Source organism: Cygnus olor, chromosome 10 (genome assembly GCF_009769625.2).
Source record: "Cygnus olor isolate bCygOlo1 chromosome 10, bCygOlo1.pri.v2, whole genome shotgun sequence".
Lineage (NCBI taxonomy): Eukaryota > Metazoa > Chordata > Aves > Anseriformes > Anatidae > Cygnus > Cygnus olor.
This window is the reverse complement of record NC_049178.1, coordinates 9,224,402-9,240,468: the sequence shown is the minus strand read 5'-3', so window position 1 is coordinate 9,240,468 and position 16,067 is coordinate 9,224,402. Positions and strand designations below refer to the sequence as shown.

Here is a 16,067-nt window from a genome sequence, read left to right as displayed (position 1 = left end):
AGGGGCGGGAGTGGGAGGGTGCGGAGCGGGGCCGTGGGGTGCGGGGTGCGGGGCCGTGGGGTGGGGGCAGTGGGGCCGTGGGGTGCGGGGCCGTGGGGCGCCCAGCCCAGACGTGCCCAGGGCCATCGGACACCCGTGGGTTGCTCCCCAGCGTGCCCCATCCCAGGCTTTATGGGGCCATCCCGTGCCCAAGGAAGGAGCCGCGTGGGGCCCGCGCAGCGCAGAGGGGCTCGGGGCGATGCTGTGCCCTGGGACAGATGTGCGTCGGGCCGCGGCGCGCTCCGGCACGGTCGTGCATCGCACCACCCTTCATGTGCGCACAAGCGGAGGTGCACGGTGCTGTGGTGTGCCCCAGGACAGCCGTGTAAAGGGCCCTGGTGTGCCCCAGGACGTTGCTCGTTGTTCCATAGTGTGCCCCAGCACAGTCGTGCAGGGGGCCACGAAGTGTCCGTGACAGACGTATGCGGGCTGCGATGTGCCTCAGGACACGGGGGGTGTCACGGGGTGCCCCTTAGCAGGTGTGCAGGGGGCCACGGTGCGCCCTAGAACAGGCGTGCGTGTGGCAATGGTGTTCCCTGGGACAGCGATGCACAGGGCAGTGAGGTGCCCCCAGACAAACGAACGCAGCGCTGTGGGGTGCACAGGACGGAGGTGTGTGGGGAAGTCGCTTCCCCAGGAGACACATGCAGTGGGCCACCGTGCTCCTGAGGACAGGCCGTGTATGGCTCAGGACAGAGGTGCACAGGATCACTGTCACATGGGCATTTTGTGCCCAGGACAGATGTGACTTGAGGCGCGATTTGCCCCAGGACATTGTGCATCGATCCGTGTTTTGCACCTGCACGGATGTGTGATGCACCATGGTGTGCCTGGGACAGATGTGCTCGGGCATATGGTGTGCCCGGGACAGATGTGCACGTGGCCATGGTGTGCCTGGGACAGCTGTGCATGGGGACATTGCATTCCCCAGTACGGATGTGCGCTGTGCCTTGTTGTGCCCCAGAACAGACATGCACGGGGCACGGTGTGTCCTTGGTGGATGTGCAGGGGGCATGGAGTGACCTGGGGCCTCCTGCCCTGGCCCCAGCTTGGCTCTTGCCATGTCCCATGGGTGCTCTGCATGGGGCCAGTCTTTGCCCTGGGGGTGCCATGTCCTCATGGTGCCATGCGCTATGCTGCTTTGCCCAGGGGTGCTATGCAATGTGTGGGAGCAGAATGAGTGCAAAGGTGCTCAGCCTTTGGGTGCTGTCCCTGTTTAGGAACTCTTCCCCAGGCCCTGCAGACGCTACTGAGGACTGTGTATCCTGTGATGTCCCTGCAGCTCCCTTGGGAGATGCGATGTGGGGCCAGCCTGCATCCCAAGGGGGGGGGAGCTGGGGGTGTGGGGCAGGAGGCAGAGCCTGGGCGCTGCATTTTAGGCCACCTGGGGGCTGGGGTGCTTTGGGCACAGGGAGGTGGGGACAGCCCTGGGGCCGGCAGTGCGTGTCCCTGTGTCCCAAGGCAGCCTTCAGAGTGGACTGGGTGGCACCGGGTGGCAACATCGAGCTTGGGGACCTACTATTCCCGTCACGGGCTGTGGAGCTCAGCACCTGGGGACCCATGTGCCACACTGCAGGACGGCCACTGCTGCTCAGGGTCCCGCGTGGCTCGGGACGGGAGGTCACACTCCTGACGTGCCACTGCCAGTGCCCCCAGCTTGCGGGGAGCACTGGTTCCAGGCTGAGCTCTCCCCACGGGGACCCTCATTTCCCAGAACCAAGCACCCACAAGATTAGCCCCCCCGTTGTCGCTGGGGGGAAGGCGTGTCCCCACACACATCGCGCAGGGATCTGCCCCCCCCCCCCCCCCCGGCCACCCTGCGGCACCCCCGTGGCTCCCAGCTGCAGCCACTGGTGAGGTTCTTTGGTGTCAGGGATCCGGATTTGCTTCCAGTTGTCATCGAGGGCTTTCCTAGGGGATTGTTCTGGGAAAACAGCCTCCCGCGTGGGAGGTCCACGCTGTGCCAGCCCCACGGGCTGCCAGGACCCGCGCCTCCCGTGAGAGGGGGACCCACGGGGCAGCCGCGGGGAGGGGGCCGGGTCCCGGCCGGGCGCTGGCAGGGCAGGGCTGAGGGGGTCCCCGCGGCGTCCCGAGGGCAGCCGGAGATCGCCCACGCCGTGCTCCAGCCCCACGCCCCGCGTGGGCAGGGCGGCAGCGCCCCACGGCGCCCGCGGAGCTCCGCGCATGAGCCCGGCCGGCCGCGGCCGTCGGCGTGGGCGCAGCGCCGCCGTGCGCCCGTGGAGCTTGGCGCTGTCCCCGCGTCCCCACGGCCCCGCTGTCCCCGCTGTCCCCGCGTCCCTGCTGTCCCCGCGTCCCTGCTGTCCCCGCGTCCCCACGGCCCCGCTGTCCCCATGTCCCCCCGTGCGCGCCCCCGCAGCCAGCAGCTCCCCTCCCGCCGCAGCCACCCCGGCACGTCTCACACCTTCTTTTACTCTTTATTGTTACTCGCACGGGTTTCCTCGGTCGCACTCCTCCAGCACAGCGCTAACCCCCGCTTATAATTTAAAAGCGCCGTCCCCGGGCAGCCCGGCATGGTGGGCAGGGGCAGGGGTGCTGGGGCTGGTGCCCTGCCAGCCACCCCGATCCCGTACACGGCACAGAGCTACCGAGAGCCACACAACACGTTAAAAAAGATCTACTCTTATATACAGTATTTATAAAAAGCATCCCAGCCTCCACCACCCCCGTAAAAAAATACGTCTCTTATTTACTTGGCGAGCCCCCAGCCTCACTCTCTGCCCGCCTATGTCCCCACTGCCCACCGCGGAGGGAGACATCCCTGCACCTCGGCATGGCTGGGCGATCCCAATGGCACGGACGGACAGACAGACGGACGGACGGACGGATGGGCCGGTGGCAGGAGAAGGGCGCAGGCTGGGCGGTGCCCATCACCCTGGCATCAGGGGATGCGTGCAGGAGAGCAGCTCCAAAGCTTCCCCCCCACCCACCGAGCCGTCCCCAAGCCACACTGCCCCGTGCACCCCGGCCAGCACCCCGGGGGGGCTCAGGGTGCTAGCACTGCCCCGGGGCGCGGCAAAATGGCCCCAGCGTGGCGGCTACCCGTGGCCAAGCCACAGCACCTACAGACGCCAGCGGCAGCCACCCCCGGTGTGTGTCACCTTCCCAAAGTGACAGGGACAGTCCCTGGGTACCTGGGCTGACAGGAGCCAGCCATCCCCCGGCGAGCTCAGGAGCTGGGCACCGCCAGCCACGGCGTGCCGGGTGCCACGGGGGGCGAAGGGGAGCTGGCTCTCAGGGGACGGGGACAGCAGGGGGCAGGGCGGGTGGCTCGGGCACTGCCAAGGGCTGGCCACCAGCCCCGCAGACACTGCCGTCAGGGCTCTGGTGCCAGCGGAGGACAAGAGGCTGCCCACGAGCCGGGCTGGCCCCTGACCCCTCCGTCCCCTGGTGAGGTAGGGAAGCGCTGTTCTCCCCGTTTCACAGATGGGGAAACTGAGGCGCAGAGCAGGGAGGTGCGGGCACGGGCTGGGGTCCCCTATGCTGGCCGTGTCTCGTGCCCCCATCCCCAGCCAAGGGCAAGGGCAGGAGGCGAAGGTGGGGGCCCCGGGGGGGTCCTGGCAGGGTTGGGGGGGTCAGGGTGGGCAGCCAGGGTGGCTAGTGGCTGCCGCCACTCCTGCCCCCCCCCGTGGCCCAATCGATGATGATGAAGCTCAGGCTCATGATCATGAAGAGCACCCCGAGGAGGGCAAAGCAGGCTGCCTGCAAGGGGACAGAGCAGAGGATGGGGGCTGCCCACCACCACCCACCGCCCCAGGCAGAGCCAGGAGGGCGGCCAGAGGGTCCCCACCCCAGTGAAGACTCAGGAGACCTCAGCCACGTCTCCTCCGTCCTCATGCCCCTGGTGTCACCCTGCAGGGGATGGCAGCTTGGCGCATCCCTGAGGCGCAAGGGCTGACCCTGTCCCCATACTCGTCCTCCCCCAGCACCACCCAGGGGTGGGGGCCCAGGGCTTACCAGGATTTTGGGGGTGGAGCGCAGGGGCTCCTTGTCCTTGGGCATGATGCGGATGTAAAAGATGGCCGGGAAGATGAAGATGAGGCAGGGGGCAGAGGTGGCACCTGCGGCAGACGGCAACAGAGCGGGCAGGGTGAGCCCTGCAGCCCTGGCCAGGTCCTGCCCTGCCCTGGGGAGCAGCCCGGGGTGACAGGGACAGGGCTGGGGGCTGCTGGCGGGGGGCACGTGGGCGGGCCGGGTGCCAGCGCTGCTGCTCACCGATCATGCCAAAGATGCCAAGGATAGAGGGGGCAAAAATGACCAGGAGGTTGATGAAGGTCAGCAGGACCACAGCGATGGCGACGTGGCGGATCCAGCTGAAGTTCTTGCCGTGGAATAGCATCTGCTGGATGGCCCGGCGCACCTGGGGATGGGCACAGGGAGGGGAGGTCACGCTCCATACGTGGAGCCAGGGGTCACCCCATCCCATCCCCTCCCATATGCTCCCTTCCCATATGCACCCATCCCATACACTCCCAAACCATACGCTGCCATCCCATCCCATCCCACCCACCCCATCCCATTCCCATCCCATCCCGTCCCCTCCCATCCCGTCCCATCCCATCAATCCATCCCATCCCCATCCCACCCCACCCCATCCCCATCCCATCCCATCAATCCATCCAGTCCCCATCCCATCCCGTCCCCATCCCATCCCCATCCCCATCCCCATCCCATCCGCTCCCCTCCCCTTCCCTCCCTTCCCATCCCACCCACCCCATCCCATTCCATCCACTCCCATCCCATCCCATCCTGTCCCCTCCCATCAATCCATCCCCTCCCCAACCCATCCCCTCCCCTCCCATCCCCATCCCATCTGCTCCCAAACCATCCCATCCCATCCAGTCCTGTCCTATCCCATCCCATCCCAACCCATCCCAACCCATCCCCTCCCATCTTGTCCCGTCCCATCCCCTCCCACCCCCACAGTCCCACTGCTGCCCAGCCCTGTCCCCACGCCCCCCCCCACTCCCTGTCCCCATCGCTGCCTCAGTTTCTCCTCGCAGCGCTCGGAGCTGAGGCCGGAGGTTGGCCGTGGGGGCAGCCTGGCGTCCCCAAGGGGCCCCTCACCGGGAAGAGGACGATGGGGACGGTGAGCGTGACGGCCGTCAGCACGGCCACCCGCACGCAGAGGATCAGCACGTCGAAGGGGTCCACCCTGCTGTAGGTGTGCAGCAGCTCCGACTCCACGCGCCCTGGGGGCACCGCGGACGCGGGGTCAGCGCCGGCACCACCGGGACATCCAGCCCAGGGACATCCCCGGGGCGTCACGGCACCGCCGTCCCCGGCCTGCCCGGGGCTCACCGTAGAACGTGAGGTAGCCAAAGAGGGCGGCCAGGAAGTACATGAGGTACATGACGGCGATGGAGATGTTGGAGATGCACTGCATCTTCTTCTTGGAGGGGCTGCGGGAGGTGGGTGTCAGCGCAGCCCCCCGGGGGCAGCTGGCACCCCCCGGGCACCCCGCCCGCCCCGCCCACACTCACTCCTTCAGCTCCGTGTAGATGGGCAGCACCTCGGGGTGGCACACGAAGGCGAAGGCCATGATGGGGATGGTGTAGGCCGTCTGCGAGGCGGGGGGAGGCTGAGCGCAGGGCACAGGCAGCCTGCCCCGGGCCGGGTGCCCCCCGCCGCAGCCCCCAAAGCCCTACCTGAGAGTTGAGGGTGAAGAAGCTGGGGGTGCAGGCGCCCGGTTCGGGGGGCTGCAGGCCCGCGGAGCCATCCCAGTGCCCACTGCCACTGGCTTCCGTGTAGTTGAGGCCGCCCGTGCCGTTCCCCCCTTGCTCAGGGAGAGGGCAGGGGATCTGAAACTTCTTGTAGATGACCTGAGAGGGTTGGGGGAGGAGGGGGGGGGGGGGGGGAGGGGGGCACCGTGTCAGCTGCCCAGGCTTGCACAAACAAAACCAGGCAAAAAGCGGGATGGCGGGGCCCAGCCGCCGGAGGGGTGCTCGGTGCCGCGTGGCAGAGCGACGTCCCTTGCTCACCGAGATGAGGAAGAAGACCATGCAGCTGAGGGAGAAGCCGCTGGCGTAGCCGAGGTAGCCTGGGGGGACAGGAGAGCAGTGGTGGGCACAGGGCCGCCCCCAGCCCCCTGTGCCCCCCCCGGCCCCAACTTACCCAGCTGCTTCATGAGGGCCAGGGGCAGGATGATGGTGACGGAGACCAGGATCACCAGGTAGTTCCCGTTCAGGTACCAGTCCCTGGAAGCAGAGGCTGCTCACAGCCCCGCTCAGCTGGGGAACAAGCCTCACCTGATGCGGGGGGGGGGGACATGAGCTTCGGGGGACCTGTCTGCCTTCTGCGGGGGGCCCTGAGCTGGCAGCACCAGGGACCCCTGGACTGACATCCCTGGACCTTTGAACTGGTGTCCCCAGGGATGTTGGCATCCCTTGAGGCCATGGAGACTTCTGTGCTGGCGTCCCTGGGGACACTTGAGATGGCATCTCCGGGGATCACTGAGGCTGGCATCCATGGAGACCTCTGCATCAGCACGGGAACCCCAAAGTTGGGTTCTCTGGACCCCATGGCTGGTGTCCTCAGGGATGCTGGTGTCCACAAGGATGCTGGTGTCCTCGGGGATGGTGGTGTCCCCGGGGATGCTCGCATCCCCTGAGGCCACAGAGACCTCTGTGCTCACGTGGAGACTGCAGTCCTGGCACCCCTGGGGTTCCCCGGGTCTCCTTGGAGACCCTCAAGCTGGCATCCCCCGGGAGGAGGAACAGGTGGGCTGATCCCACTGGGGGGCAAGGAGCGGGGATTGGAAGTTCAACCCGGTCTAATCCCACCCAGGGGCTTATTCAGCACTGACAGCGATCAAAAATAGCAGTGGCTTAACGCCACTAAATCCCTCCAGGGGCTGCACAGCTGGAGAGGAATCCAGGGCGCCTGCCGGGCGGGGATGCAGGGGGGACGTGGCTGGAGCCGCAGCGGGGTCGGGGACACTCACGCGGTCTTCTCCTCCAGGTTGAGGAAGGTCTGGATGACGAGGGGCACCTCGGACTTGACGATGTACAGGTAGCTGGACATAGCTGTGGGGCAGAGTGAGGACAATGTGGCGGGGGCTGCCTGGTGCCCCCTGTCCCCGTGTCCCCACCCCGCAGAGGGCCCCCCGCTGCCCCGTCCTCACCTCCGATGTTCTGCAGCGTTATGGCGATGGCCGCAGCCAGCTTGCCCGGCGTGCCGAAGGCTCGGTAGCCCAACTGCTCATAGGCACGGATGCCTGTGGGGAGAGGGGATGCAGTGAGGGCTGAGGGGGGACCCGGGCACAGCCCCACCGGCTGCTGGGGTCCCGGCGCTCACCCACGATGCCCGAGGACTTCAGCAGGAGGTGGATGGAGTAGCTGGAGAGCAGGGCCACAGCCGTCAGGAGGAAGCTGCGGGGGGACAGCATGGTCAACAGGCCGGCCCCCCGGCACCAGCGCTGGCCACCGTGCTTCTGGTGACACCAGTCCTCCCATCACCCGAACCCAGGGACCCCCTGGGTGCCCGGCACCACTCACAGGAAGAGGACGATGCCGGTGTTGGCCATGGCGTACGCCAGCCCCAGGATGCCGCTGCCCATGATGGCGTTGCTCAGGTTGAAGACCGACATCCCAAACGACGTCTTGCCTTCAAACTGCACACACGAGACACAAGGGGGGACGGTCACACAGGCGGGATGCTGCCGGGGGGGTCTAGGGGGGGCCCGTGCCACCACTCACGTCGGTGAAGTGCGTCTGCTTCTTCTCAGCGCCGTGGGGCAGGAACTCCTCCATCTCCGCGCTGCACTGGTTCTCATCAAACCTGGGTGCCGGAGGGAGGAGCGGGGGAAGCGGGAGGCCAAGCAGAGACGGGGACGCCACGGCCCCCCCAGCAGCACCAGGGCACAGGGGCCAAGGCTGGGGCCGGGGCAGCTCCCCCCCACCCCTGAGCCCCCTGTGCACCCCAAGTGCTCTGAGCCCCACGAGAGACCCAAGCCCCCAACATGCCCTGAGCCCCACCAGCCCCCTAACAGCACCGAGCGTCCTGAGCCCCCCCAAGTCCCATGAGCAGCCCCAAGCACCCCAAAAACCCCAAGTCCCCAGAGCCCCGAGTCCCCTCGAGCTCCCTGCACACCCTGCACGCCCAGTGCGCCAAGCCCCCCAATCTCCCTGAGCCCCCAGGACCCCCAGAGCCCCAAGCCCCAAGCAGGGCCAGGCCGCAGGCACCCAGGAGCGGATGGAGGTGCCCAGCCCCGGCCGAGGAAGCCGCCTGTCCCCAGAGCCCTACCTGTCACCCGCCAGCGAGGGGAGGGCGGTGGTGCTGAGCACGGCCGCGTGCTTCCCGTTGGGCACCAACTCCACCATCTCTGCCTGCACAGGCAGCTCCGGGGCCTCCATGGCGGGTGGCAGGGATGTGACCGCGGGGCTCCTCGAGGCTGGGCGAGACGCGGGGTCCGGCTCCGGGTGGGAGCTGCAGGGCCTGGCGGCGGGGTCCCCGCGGGGGCCACGTCAGCAGGGCGGCAAGGCGGCACCAGCACGGGTGGCTGGGCAGGGACGGGCACCCCAGCACATCCCCGCGGTGACTGGGACCTCCCGGCTCAGGTGGCCCAGCCTCCCCAGCAGGGCTTGGCTCCCAGCCTCAGTTTCCCCTCCCAGCACTGGTGGTTCGGGGGAGGCGGCGTGGGACGAGGCAGGGAGCTCGGGGACCCCCCGCTGCCACCACTGCCGGGCGCTGCGGCAGGGGGGCTCAGGGGCACGTCAGGGCTGGCAAGCGGAGCAGGAAAGCGCGGGGCTGTGAGACGAGTCCTTGGCAGGGGATGGCGGCCGGACTGCCGAGCGGGGACGCCTTGGCAAGCGGCACAAAGCCGCCTCTGTGCAAGCCCAGCCCTCCCCGCCCCGCTGGGAAACGGCACAGGGCCGCTTTCTGGGGCAGGCTGGCAGCCGGGGCACGGCCCCGCTGCCCCACACCGTCCCCTGCCACCACTACCGCCACCCCCCGCTGTCCCTGCCACCCAAGGGTTTCCATGCCGGAGCCCCACCGAGACGGGAGGTGTCACCGGCCCCGGGGCATGCAGCGCGGTCCCAGCCCCGGGAGGATGCAGCTGCTCCATCAGCCCGGGGCTGCAGGTCCCCATGGGGAGCGGGGGCTGAAGCCATCCCTGCGGTCCTGACCCAGCACTTGGGGTCCCACGGTGGCCCAGGGGACCAGGTGGCTCTCTCTGTGTCTCTGCCCACTGCTGAGACCCCAGGATGGGGGGGGATAGCGGGGATAGCAGCCCCGCTGGCTGCACTGGGGAAGGTCTCCAGCACCCCCGAGCCCCCACGGCTCTCGCCCTATTCCCACTGCCAGGGGGATGAGAAGCCCTGGCAGGGTCACCCCAGGCCATGCGGTGGCTCACAGCAACAGGCAGCCCTCAGGGGGTCGGCGAGGCTAAGCCGTGGGGTGGGGGCACACGTCCGCCCTCCTCCCCCCCCCTTTTGTGGCACCTGCCCACGTGGAGAAACTGAGGCACAGCGGGGGCCACGTCCTCCAGCCCCAGACCGGCAAGGCCGAGCCATGCGGGGGAAGAGAGTGAACCGCAGGCGGCCGCTGGGCGATGATTTATCCCCTCCACTGGGCCTCAGCTTGGGCCGCATCCAGGCACGGACGGGGCTGCCAGCACGTCCCAGCGCTGCCGTTAGCTCCGCGCCTTCCCACCGCCACGGACACGTCCCTCGCTGGTGCCGGTGCCAGGCCGCGAGGTCCCCAAGCCCCCCGCTCTCCCCTCCGCAGCCCCCTCCTCCTGCAGGGCCACGGCTGCGGCCCGGGGAACGCCAGCCTCCCCCAGCACCTCCCGGCACGGCCAGGCGACGGCCGGGCTCGTTTCTTATGCGGTGAGCGTCGCGCCCAGCTTCCTCCCGCCGGCAGAGCTGGCACGGCCCCGCCAGCGCTCGCTGCCACCTCGGCGGCCAGACCGGCCTTTGGTCCCTGCCCGGTGGCACCAGGGGAAGGGGCGAGGGACCCGTGACGCTTCGGTCGTGCCCCTCGTGGGTGTTATTTGCTTTGCGATAAGGTTCTGCAGAACAGCAAATAAACGGCGCAATGGATGTCCCCGGGGTGGCCCCCAGGTCGGGGACTCGCACAGCTCCCCGCAGCGGGGCGGTGGGCGCCTCGGCGGCACAGTGCCCTGTCTGGGGACCGGTGGCAGGGGGAGGACTGAGCAGAGCCCACAGAGCTGCCACCCACAGTGCCACCAAACCCCCTGGGCTCAGCTGTTGCTTGCCTAGGGGCCGTTCCCAGTGCCACTGAGCTCGAAGACACGGCACTGACACTGCCAGCCATCCCGCTCACGTCCCAGTGACGCGTGCTGGGCCCCAAGCGCAGGGGTGCCCCAAGCCACCAAAGCCCTGTGCGGATGCAGGCGCTGCCCCAGGCAGGGATGCAGTGCCCAGACCCCATCCCGGCTAATCCGCTCCAGTTGGGGCGGGGGATGCGGCACTGTGGCGGCTGTAATCCGGCTTTAGCGCCGAGCCCGACGCAGCTGCCGGCCTGCACGCGGGCAGCCAGGCGTTGCGCCTCACGGGCTGGGGGCTACGCAGCCCTCCTTGTGCCTGTCGGCCCCAAAGGCATCGCAGCACAGCTCCTGGCTCGGGGAGGCGGCGGCAGTGGGGCGAGGGCACGGCCACCAGCCCCGCCAGCCCCCCGGGGCCAGGAGCAGAGCCCCCCCCAGGCGCCGCAGCCGGGCCTCCCTCCCGCAGCCCGGCACAAGGCAGACCTGTGTTTTTCCCCTGACCTGCCTTCCTAAATTTAGCACCCAGCCCTGCTTTTAGCTGCGTGCTGCGCTCCCACCTCCCGACTACGCAAGTACGGCCTCGCCCAGGGCCACAGGCTGGCGCCGGGACAGCAGTGTGAGGTGAGACCCTCCCCGGACAGCCCTGCTGGAGACCCTCGCCAGAGAGCTCTGGTGGAGACCACCGTGAGCCCTGGGGCTCAGTGCGGCAGAACGTCACCGCTGGCAGCTGGGGACAGGGTGCGCAAATGCCACATCTCCCGGCAGCCCCATGCTGGCAGCCCCAGGTCCCTTCTCCAAGCTAGCAAAGCCCCCGTGTCTGTGCCAAGTGACAGGCTCGCTGCTGTCACCAGCCCCAGCGCCGTCCCACAGCGGTGGATGTGCCGGGGTCGGGGACACCGTGAGCAGGGGGCGGCAAAGCCAAACGTTGCCACACATCACCCACCCTCTGGCAGGCAACGGGGAAACTGAGGCACAGCGTGGGGGCGCAGCGCAAGGATGCCAAGCCCGTGATGGGGCTGGTGTCACCTGGACAGGACGGTGCCACCGCAGGGGTTAAATGGGCAGAAAACACCTGAAAACACTATTTTAGCTTTTCTCTCGCACCTCTCTCCTGGGAAGCAAGATGTCTCTCAGGAGCTCACTCCCTAAAGCACACCTGCCTTCGCGGGATGCCACCAGGAGCTCAGCACCCGAACTGTGAGCTGTGATATGGGGGGAACCAGCTGGCCCCAGCCCTGCGTCAGCAGCCCCGTGGCGGTGGGGGATGCGGGGGTGGCCAGGACCCACGCGGCGAGAAGGGCAGGGGCAGGGGCCTCTGTTTTCTCAGCCAGAGGAACCCGTGGGATCCCAGTCCTCCCCCCAGTACCCCCATGCCAAGGAAAACAGCCTCTGCCGGGGCCCGTTTGTTTGCCGTGGCCGCGGCCCCAGCGTGCGAGTGCAGCTGCAGCCCAGCCAGGCGCTGCGGGGACCTTTGCACCTCGGCCAGGCTCCCCGTGGGGGCAGCACCCCGATGCCCCCCCCCCCGGACTGCCCAAGAATCCCTGCCGGACCCCGGCCGCTCGCGGCTGGGTGGGGGGGTACAGGCAGCGCCGCAGGGAGCGCCACGCTGTGCCCGCGGTGACAGCCGGGGGTTACGGCACGCTGCCGGACCGGCCGATGCAACCGCTCTGCTTGGGCCTGATCCAGATGCCAGTGGAAAATTCCCGTCTCCTCCCCTGTCCAGGCGCAGCACCCAGGGACCCCCCCGGCCCCCCGAGCCGGGGCTGTCCTGCGGCCCTGCGGCGGACACGGTGCTAGCAGCATCCACCACCGCGCGGTGCCTCAGTTTCCCCCGGCTGGTTTCTCCCTGGCTGGCGCAAGACGCCCGGGAACGCCGTGAGCCTCCCGCCTGGCTGCGCTGCCCTAAAAATACCCGGGCCTGGCGGCACGGCACGCACGGCCCCACCGCCCGGGAGCCCCTGTGACGCCCTGACACCCGATCCCGCTACAGCACTTTCCAGCTGTAACAAACATATGCGGCTGCCACAGCTGATTAAAAATTAAAGTGGAAAAACGGGGAGCTCGGGGGTGGTTGTTATCTGCAAAGCCAGGGGCAAGACTTGTGGGGCGGCTGCGCGGCCCCCCCCCGGCAGCGTGGTGCCACGGAGGGCGGTGAGCGTTAGGCTTCAGCTCCGGCAAGGCAGGCTCTGCCTTTTTATGAGCATTCGCAGGATTTTTTTATACTTTGTGGGAGGGTTTCAGCAGCTGGAGAGGGAAGAGGAAGGCAACGGCAAAGCAAACAGCCCCTGCGCTCCGACTCTGCCACCTGCAAGCTGCCATGGCGTGGGGCGGCGTGGGGCGGCGTGGGGCGGCGTGGGGCGGCGTGGGGCGGCGTGGGGCGGCGTGGGGCGCGCTCCTGCCAGCAGCTCGGGTCAAGACTGAGCGGCTCCGTCCTCCTCCAGCAGAACAGCTGGCGGTGAGAGCGGGGCTCGGAGGAAGTTTGGAAGTTAGGGGAGGAGAAGGTGAGCGGGCGCCGGGGCTACGTGCGCCAGCACTGGGGCGAACGGACGCGGCGGGGGGCACGGGGAGGGGAGGGGGGGGCCGGGGGGGGGGGGGGACCCGCTGCAGCCTTCGACCCCGGCAAAGGCTGGGAGAAAGCAGGGGAGAGCGTGGGGCCGCGGGTCCCGCGGGACCTACCTGCCCGTCCCCTCAGTGCCGCCTCGCTGCCAGCCCAGCCAACGGCGCCGGGTGTGCGCCGAGCCGCCGGCAGATTACCGAGCCTCCTCCGGCCCTAATCCCGACGGAGCGGGGATTAAACGGGAGCCCAGGCCCGCCCCCCGTGCCACGGCTCCCAATCTCTGCGCAGCCGGGGCAGAGTCAGTGCGAACCGCTGGGGAGGCCGGTGGCGAGGGGGAGGCGCACGCACACCCGGCCCCGCCGGCCCCACCGCCACCGGGCACGGCCACCCGCGGCCCCCGCAGCGGCCAGCGCCGACGGCTGGGGCTGGCTCAGCCGCCCCAACCCCACCCCAAGGTCCGAGAGCGGCGAGTGGCTGGGCACTGGCTTCTCTCCCGAGGGGCAGGAGGACACGTTTTTAGCCCTCTGCCCCTCAGGAGAGCAGCCGGTGCCTCCGCCGTGGGGATAAAAGGGGCAGGGCGGGACCCTTCAAGCTTTCCAACCCGTGCTGCAGCTGCCTTTTACGCTCAAAATATTGGGGTTTGCCCCCCAGAAGAGCCCCAAAGGGGATTTCTTTTTTTTTTTTTTCTCTGAGGAGCATTCCGCGTGCTGCAGGGATGCCCAGGGAGCCTGGTTGCCAGCCTGCCGCTGTCCCTAGCACGCCGGGGGGCCTGAGTGCCACGTGAGGCACAGCCCCCTGCTTGCCCACACTGGGGCATGCTGAGCCCCACTGGTTCCCATGGGGTTTTTCTTAGGGGGAAAATCTGCTGGATCCACGCTGTGGTGATGGGGGACTCCATGAATGTTTCTCCCCTTGCAGAACAGCCCTGTGTCGTTGTACCCAATGGGCTGGCCACTTTGGGGGTTTTCTCCTTAAACACCTTGTGGCTTGCAGCAGCAGCAGCGAGGCACCTTGCTACCCCCCCAAAAACATGCCCCCCAGCCCCACACGCCCCTAGGACGCTGTATTTATGTTACATATATACATGATGTACATAAACCCTGATGGAGCAGATTTACATATACAGGTACATATACATAAAGCAGGTTACATATACACATATATACATGATATACGTAAACCCTGATGGAGCAGATCAGGCAGGCTCCTCCGGCTGGCGGTGAGCATCGGGGTCCGGCCATGGAGAGGAGAACGTGCCCAGCCCCAGCGCAGCGGGCAGCAGCAGCGCCGGCTGGCCTGGGTGCACTGGGGCAGCTGCTAAATACCGCACCAACAGCCACGGCTGGTTCTGCCCCCTGCTCCCGCGCCTGTTACCACCGCTCTCGTTCGGCTGGAGACATCCATTAACTAATTTCTAATAACAGCATCATGCGTAAGTGCTGAACCAGCGCTGGCCGGCGTGCCGGGGCGAGGCGGCCAGGTTCGGCGCCGGGGGGGTCAGGGCACCCAGAGCCGTGCTCCATCCGCTTAACCCTCCCCACCCCGGCGAGGGCGGGCACCCGCCGGCCACGTGGCACCACGCTCCCCGGGGACGGGCGGCAGCGCACAGCCTCGTCCGGGGCTCATAAACGGCAGCCGCGAGCAGCCGCCCAGAGCGCAAACACAGCCCTAGCAGCCAGCACCCACGGGCTGCACTCAGTGGCAGGACAGGGACAGGGACAAGGACAGGGATGGGGATGGGGACAGGGATGGGGAGAGGGATGGGGATGGGGACAGGTCTTGCTCCTCTGCAACCCAGTGACTTAGAAACACTGCTGGTGATTCTTGGTCCCCAAATCCTCTGTCTCCTTTTGTTACAAAATGAAGGAGTGCCCCACTGTGACATCCCCTCCCTTGTCTCCTGACACACAGCGTGCTTCTCCCCCTCCCCTCCTTTTCGGCTGGGCAGATGAACACAAACCGTGCACACAAACCCAGATGGAGCTTTGTGGAAAATCGGAGCAGGGAGGAGGAAGAAGAGGGAGAAAAGCCACCAAGCCCCAGGACTGGAGCACACCCCAAGGCTCCCCGCGCCCAGCTCCCCTCTGTCTGCCCTGTGCCACCCGCAGCCACTGCCTCGTGCAGCCCCAGCCACGCGCGTCCCCTGGCTCTGCCAGCCCACGAAAGCCACGGCCCTGGGAGCCAGCCCTGCCTGGCGCTGGATGAAGGCGGCCGGAACGGGGACCTGGGTGGATCCGAGCATCCTCAGCCATGAAGGACGGGCGCAGGGCGCCGGGGGCTGGCCGGGTGCACGCCGAGGGTCACGCTCGGCTTCCTTGCCGAACAACCTTCCTGGGGCCAAGATCGGTGATCCCAGGAGCACATGGCTGAGGTGACGGCTTTAGCCGTGGCCCTAGCAGCTCTCCCAAGCGCTGCCACATGGCCTCTCGAGCAAGAAGCCTCCAGGCACTCGTCCTTGCTGGGGACAAAGCCAGTGGGTGCCTCTGGTCCCTGGTGCCAGGCATCACCGGCCGCCCCGCTGGTAGGACAGGCACAGCTCCCCGGCCTCCCCCTCGCCTCAGTGGCCGCCACCACCATGCACACGCTGTCCTGTGGCTGGGCACAACAACAACAAGGAATAATTGGTTAATGTGATTTCAAAACATGATTTGCAATTATAACTCGCCAGAGAGCATTCAATGGCCCCACACACCGGGAGAGTGTTTTTCTCCTTCGTTTGTTCCTGGAAACTCTAAACCAATTAACTTTACAGAAGCCAGGAGCAGAACGCGGCTCCCCGGACCTGGCAGGGTGGGTTTATCGCTGCTCAATCACCTGCCTCCTCAGTGCATCCTGCGGCACTGCAACGAGGGACACCGGGACAAGGGGACGGGGCAGTGGCCACCCGGTCCAGGCCGCCGCGCGCCAGCTCCGCTGGGATGCACTGCCCGGGGGACGCCCGAGTCCCAGGAGGGGGGGACGAGCAGCGTGCCTGGGCTTGGGCAGCACCCCTCCCGCACCCCTACCCCGCGGGAGGTCTGCCACCCTGCCCCAGGCAGCCCTGCCACTGCTCCTGGTGCCCCGAGGACGCTCGGGGAATTCCTGGTGAAGCTGCCCCGGTTCTGTGCCCAGCCCCGCTCCGCCCGGCCGGGGGGTCCCTGCCCGCCCCCGCGGGACACCCGTGCCCGCACGTGTCCCCAAGAGCAGCTGGGTCGGGCACGGGACACGAGGCCCTGGGGACGCCAG

The 16,067-nt window shown here is 67.8% G+C and overlaps 2 protein-coding genes and 1 long non-coding RNA gene across 7 annotated transcripts; 2 read left to right on the top strand and 1 right to left on the bottom strand.

The window, feature by feature from the left end:
• The first annotated feature begins 49 nt into the window (after positions 1-49).
• Positions 50-2,171, top strand: LOC121075371. The gene is made up of 2 exons (XM_040568539.1): positions 50-863; positions 896-2,171. The coding sequence occupies exons 1-2, from the start codon at positions 854-856 to the stop codon at positions 1,894-1,896; spliced, it is 1,011 nt and encodes a 336-aa protein (XP_040424473.1). The 5' UTR covers positions 50-853; the 3' UTR covers positions 1,897-2,171.
• A 287-nt stretch (positions 2,172-2,458) lies between these two features.
• On the bottom strand, positions 2,459-13,162 carry SLC38A3 (solute carrier family 38 member 3). Of its 5 annotated transcripts, XM_040568538.1 has the most exons (16): positions 12,962-13,149; positions 8,302-8,493; positions 7,755-7,836; positions 7,554-7,669; positions 7,354-7,427; positions 7,181-7,273; positions 7,001-7,082; positions 6,172-6,254; positions 6,039-6,097; positions 5,706-5,879; positions 5,541-5,620; positions 5,359-5,459; positions 5,125-5,249; positions 4,273-4,417; positions 4,015-4,118; positions 2,459-3,759 (listed from the first exon to the last, which is right to left on the bottom strand). In XM_040568538.1, the coding sequence occupies exons 2-16, from the start codon at positions 8,409-8,411 to the stop codon at positions 3,655-3,657; spliced, it is 1,533 nt and encodes a 510-aa protein (XP_040424472.1). In that variant the 5' UTR covers positions 8,412-8,493; positions 12,962-13,149; the 3' UTR covers positions 2,459-3,654. The 5 variants fall into 5 exon arrangements, with proteins under 5 accessions (XP_040424472.1, XP_040424470.1, XP_040424468.1 ...); XM_040568536.1 differs by having other exon boundaries at positions 4,015-4,417; positions 7,001-7,068; positions 7,197-7,273; positions 12,962-13,161; XM_040568534.1 differs by having other exon boundaries at positions 4,015-4,417; positions 12,962-13,158.
• Positions 6,260-7,342, top strand: LOC121075372. Its single transcript, XR_005822936.1, has 3 exons — positions 6,260-6,776; positions 7,018-7,068; positions 7,197-7,342. It is a non-coding gene; the product is annotated as an uncharacterized LOC121075372 (long non-coding RNA).
• Positions 13,163-16,067: the final 2,905 nt, after the last annotated feature.

Coding starts and splice junctions, on each gene's coding strand:
- SLC38A3 (XM_040568534.1), bottom strand. CDS start 8,411: ATGGAGGCCCCGGAGCTGCCTGTGCAGGCAGAGATGGTGGAGTTGGTG. Junction 6,098..6,171: donor GGCCCTCATGAAGCAGCTGG/GTAAGTTGGGGC, acceptor CTGTCCCCCCAG/GCTACCTCGGCTACGCCAGC. Junction 3,760..4,014: donor GCTCCACCCCCAAAATCCTG/GTAAGCCCTGGG, acceptor GTCCCCTTGCAG/GCAGCCTGCTTTGCCCTCCT.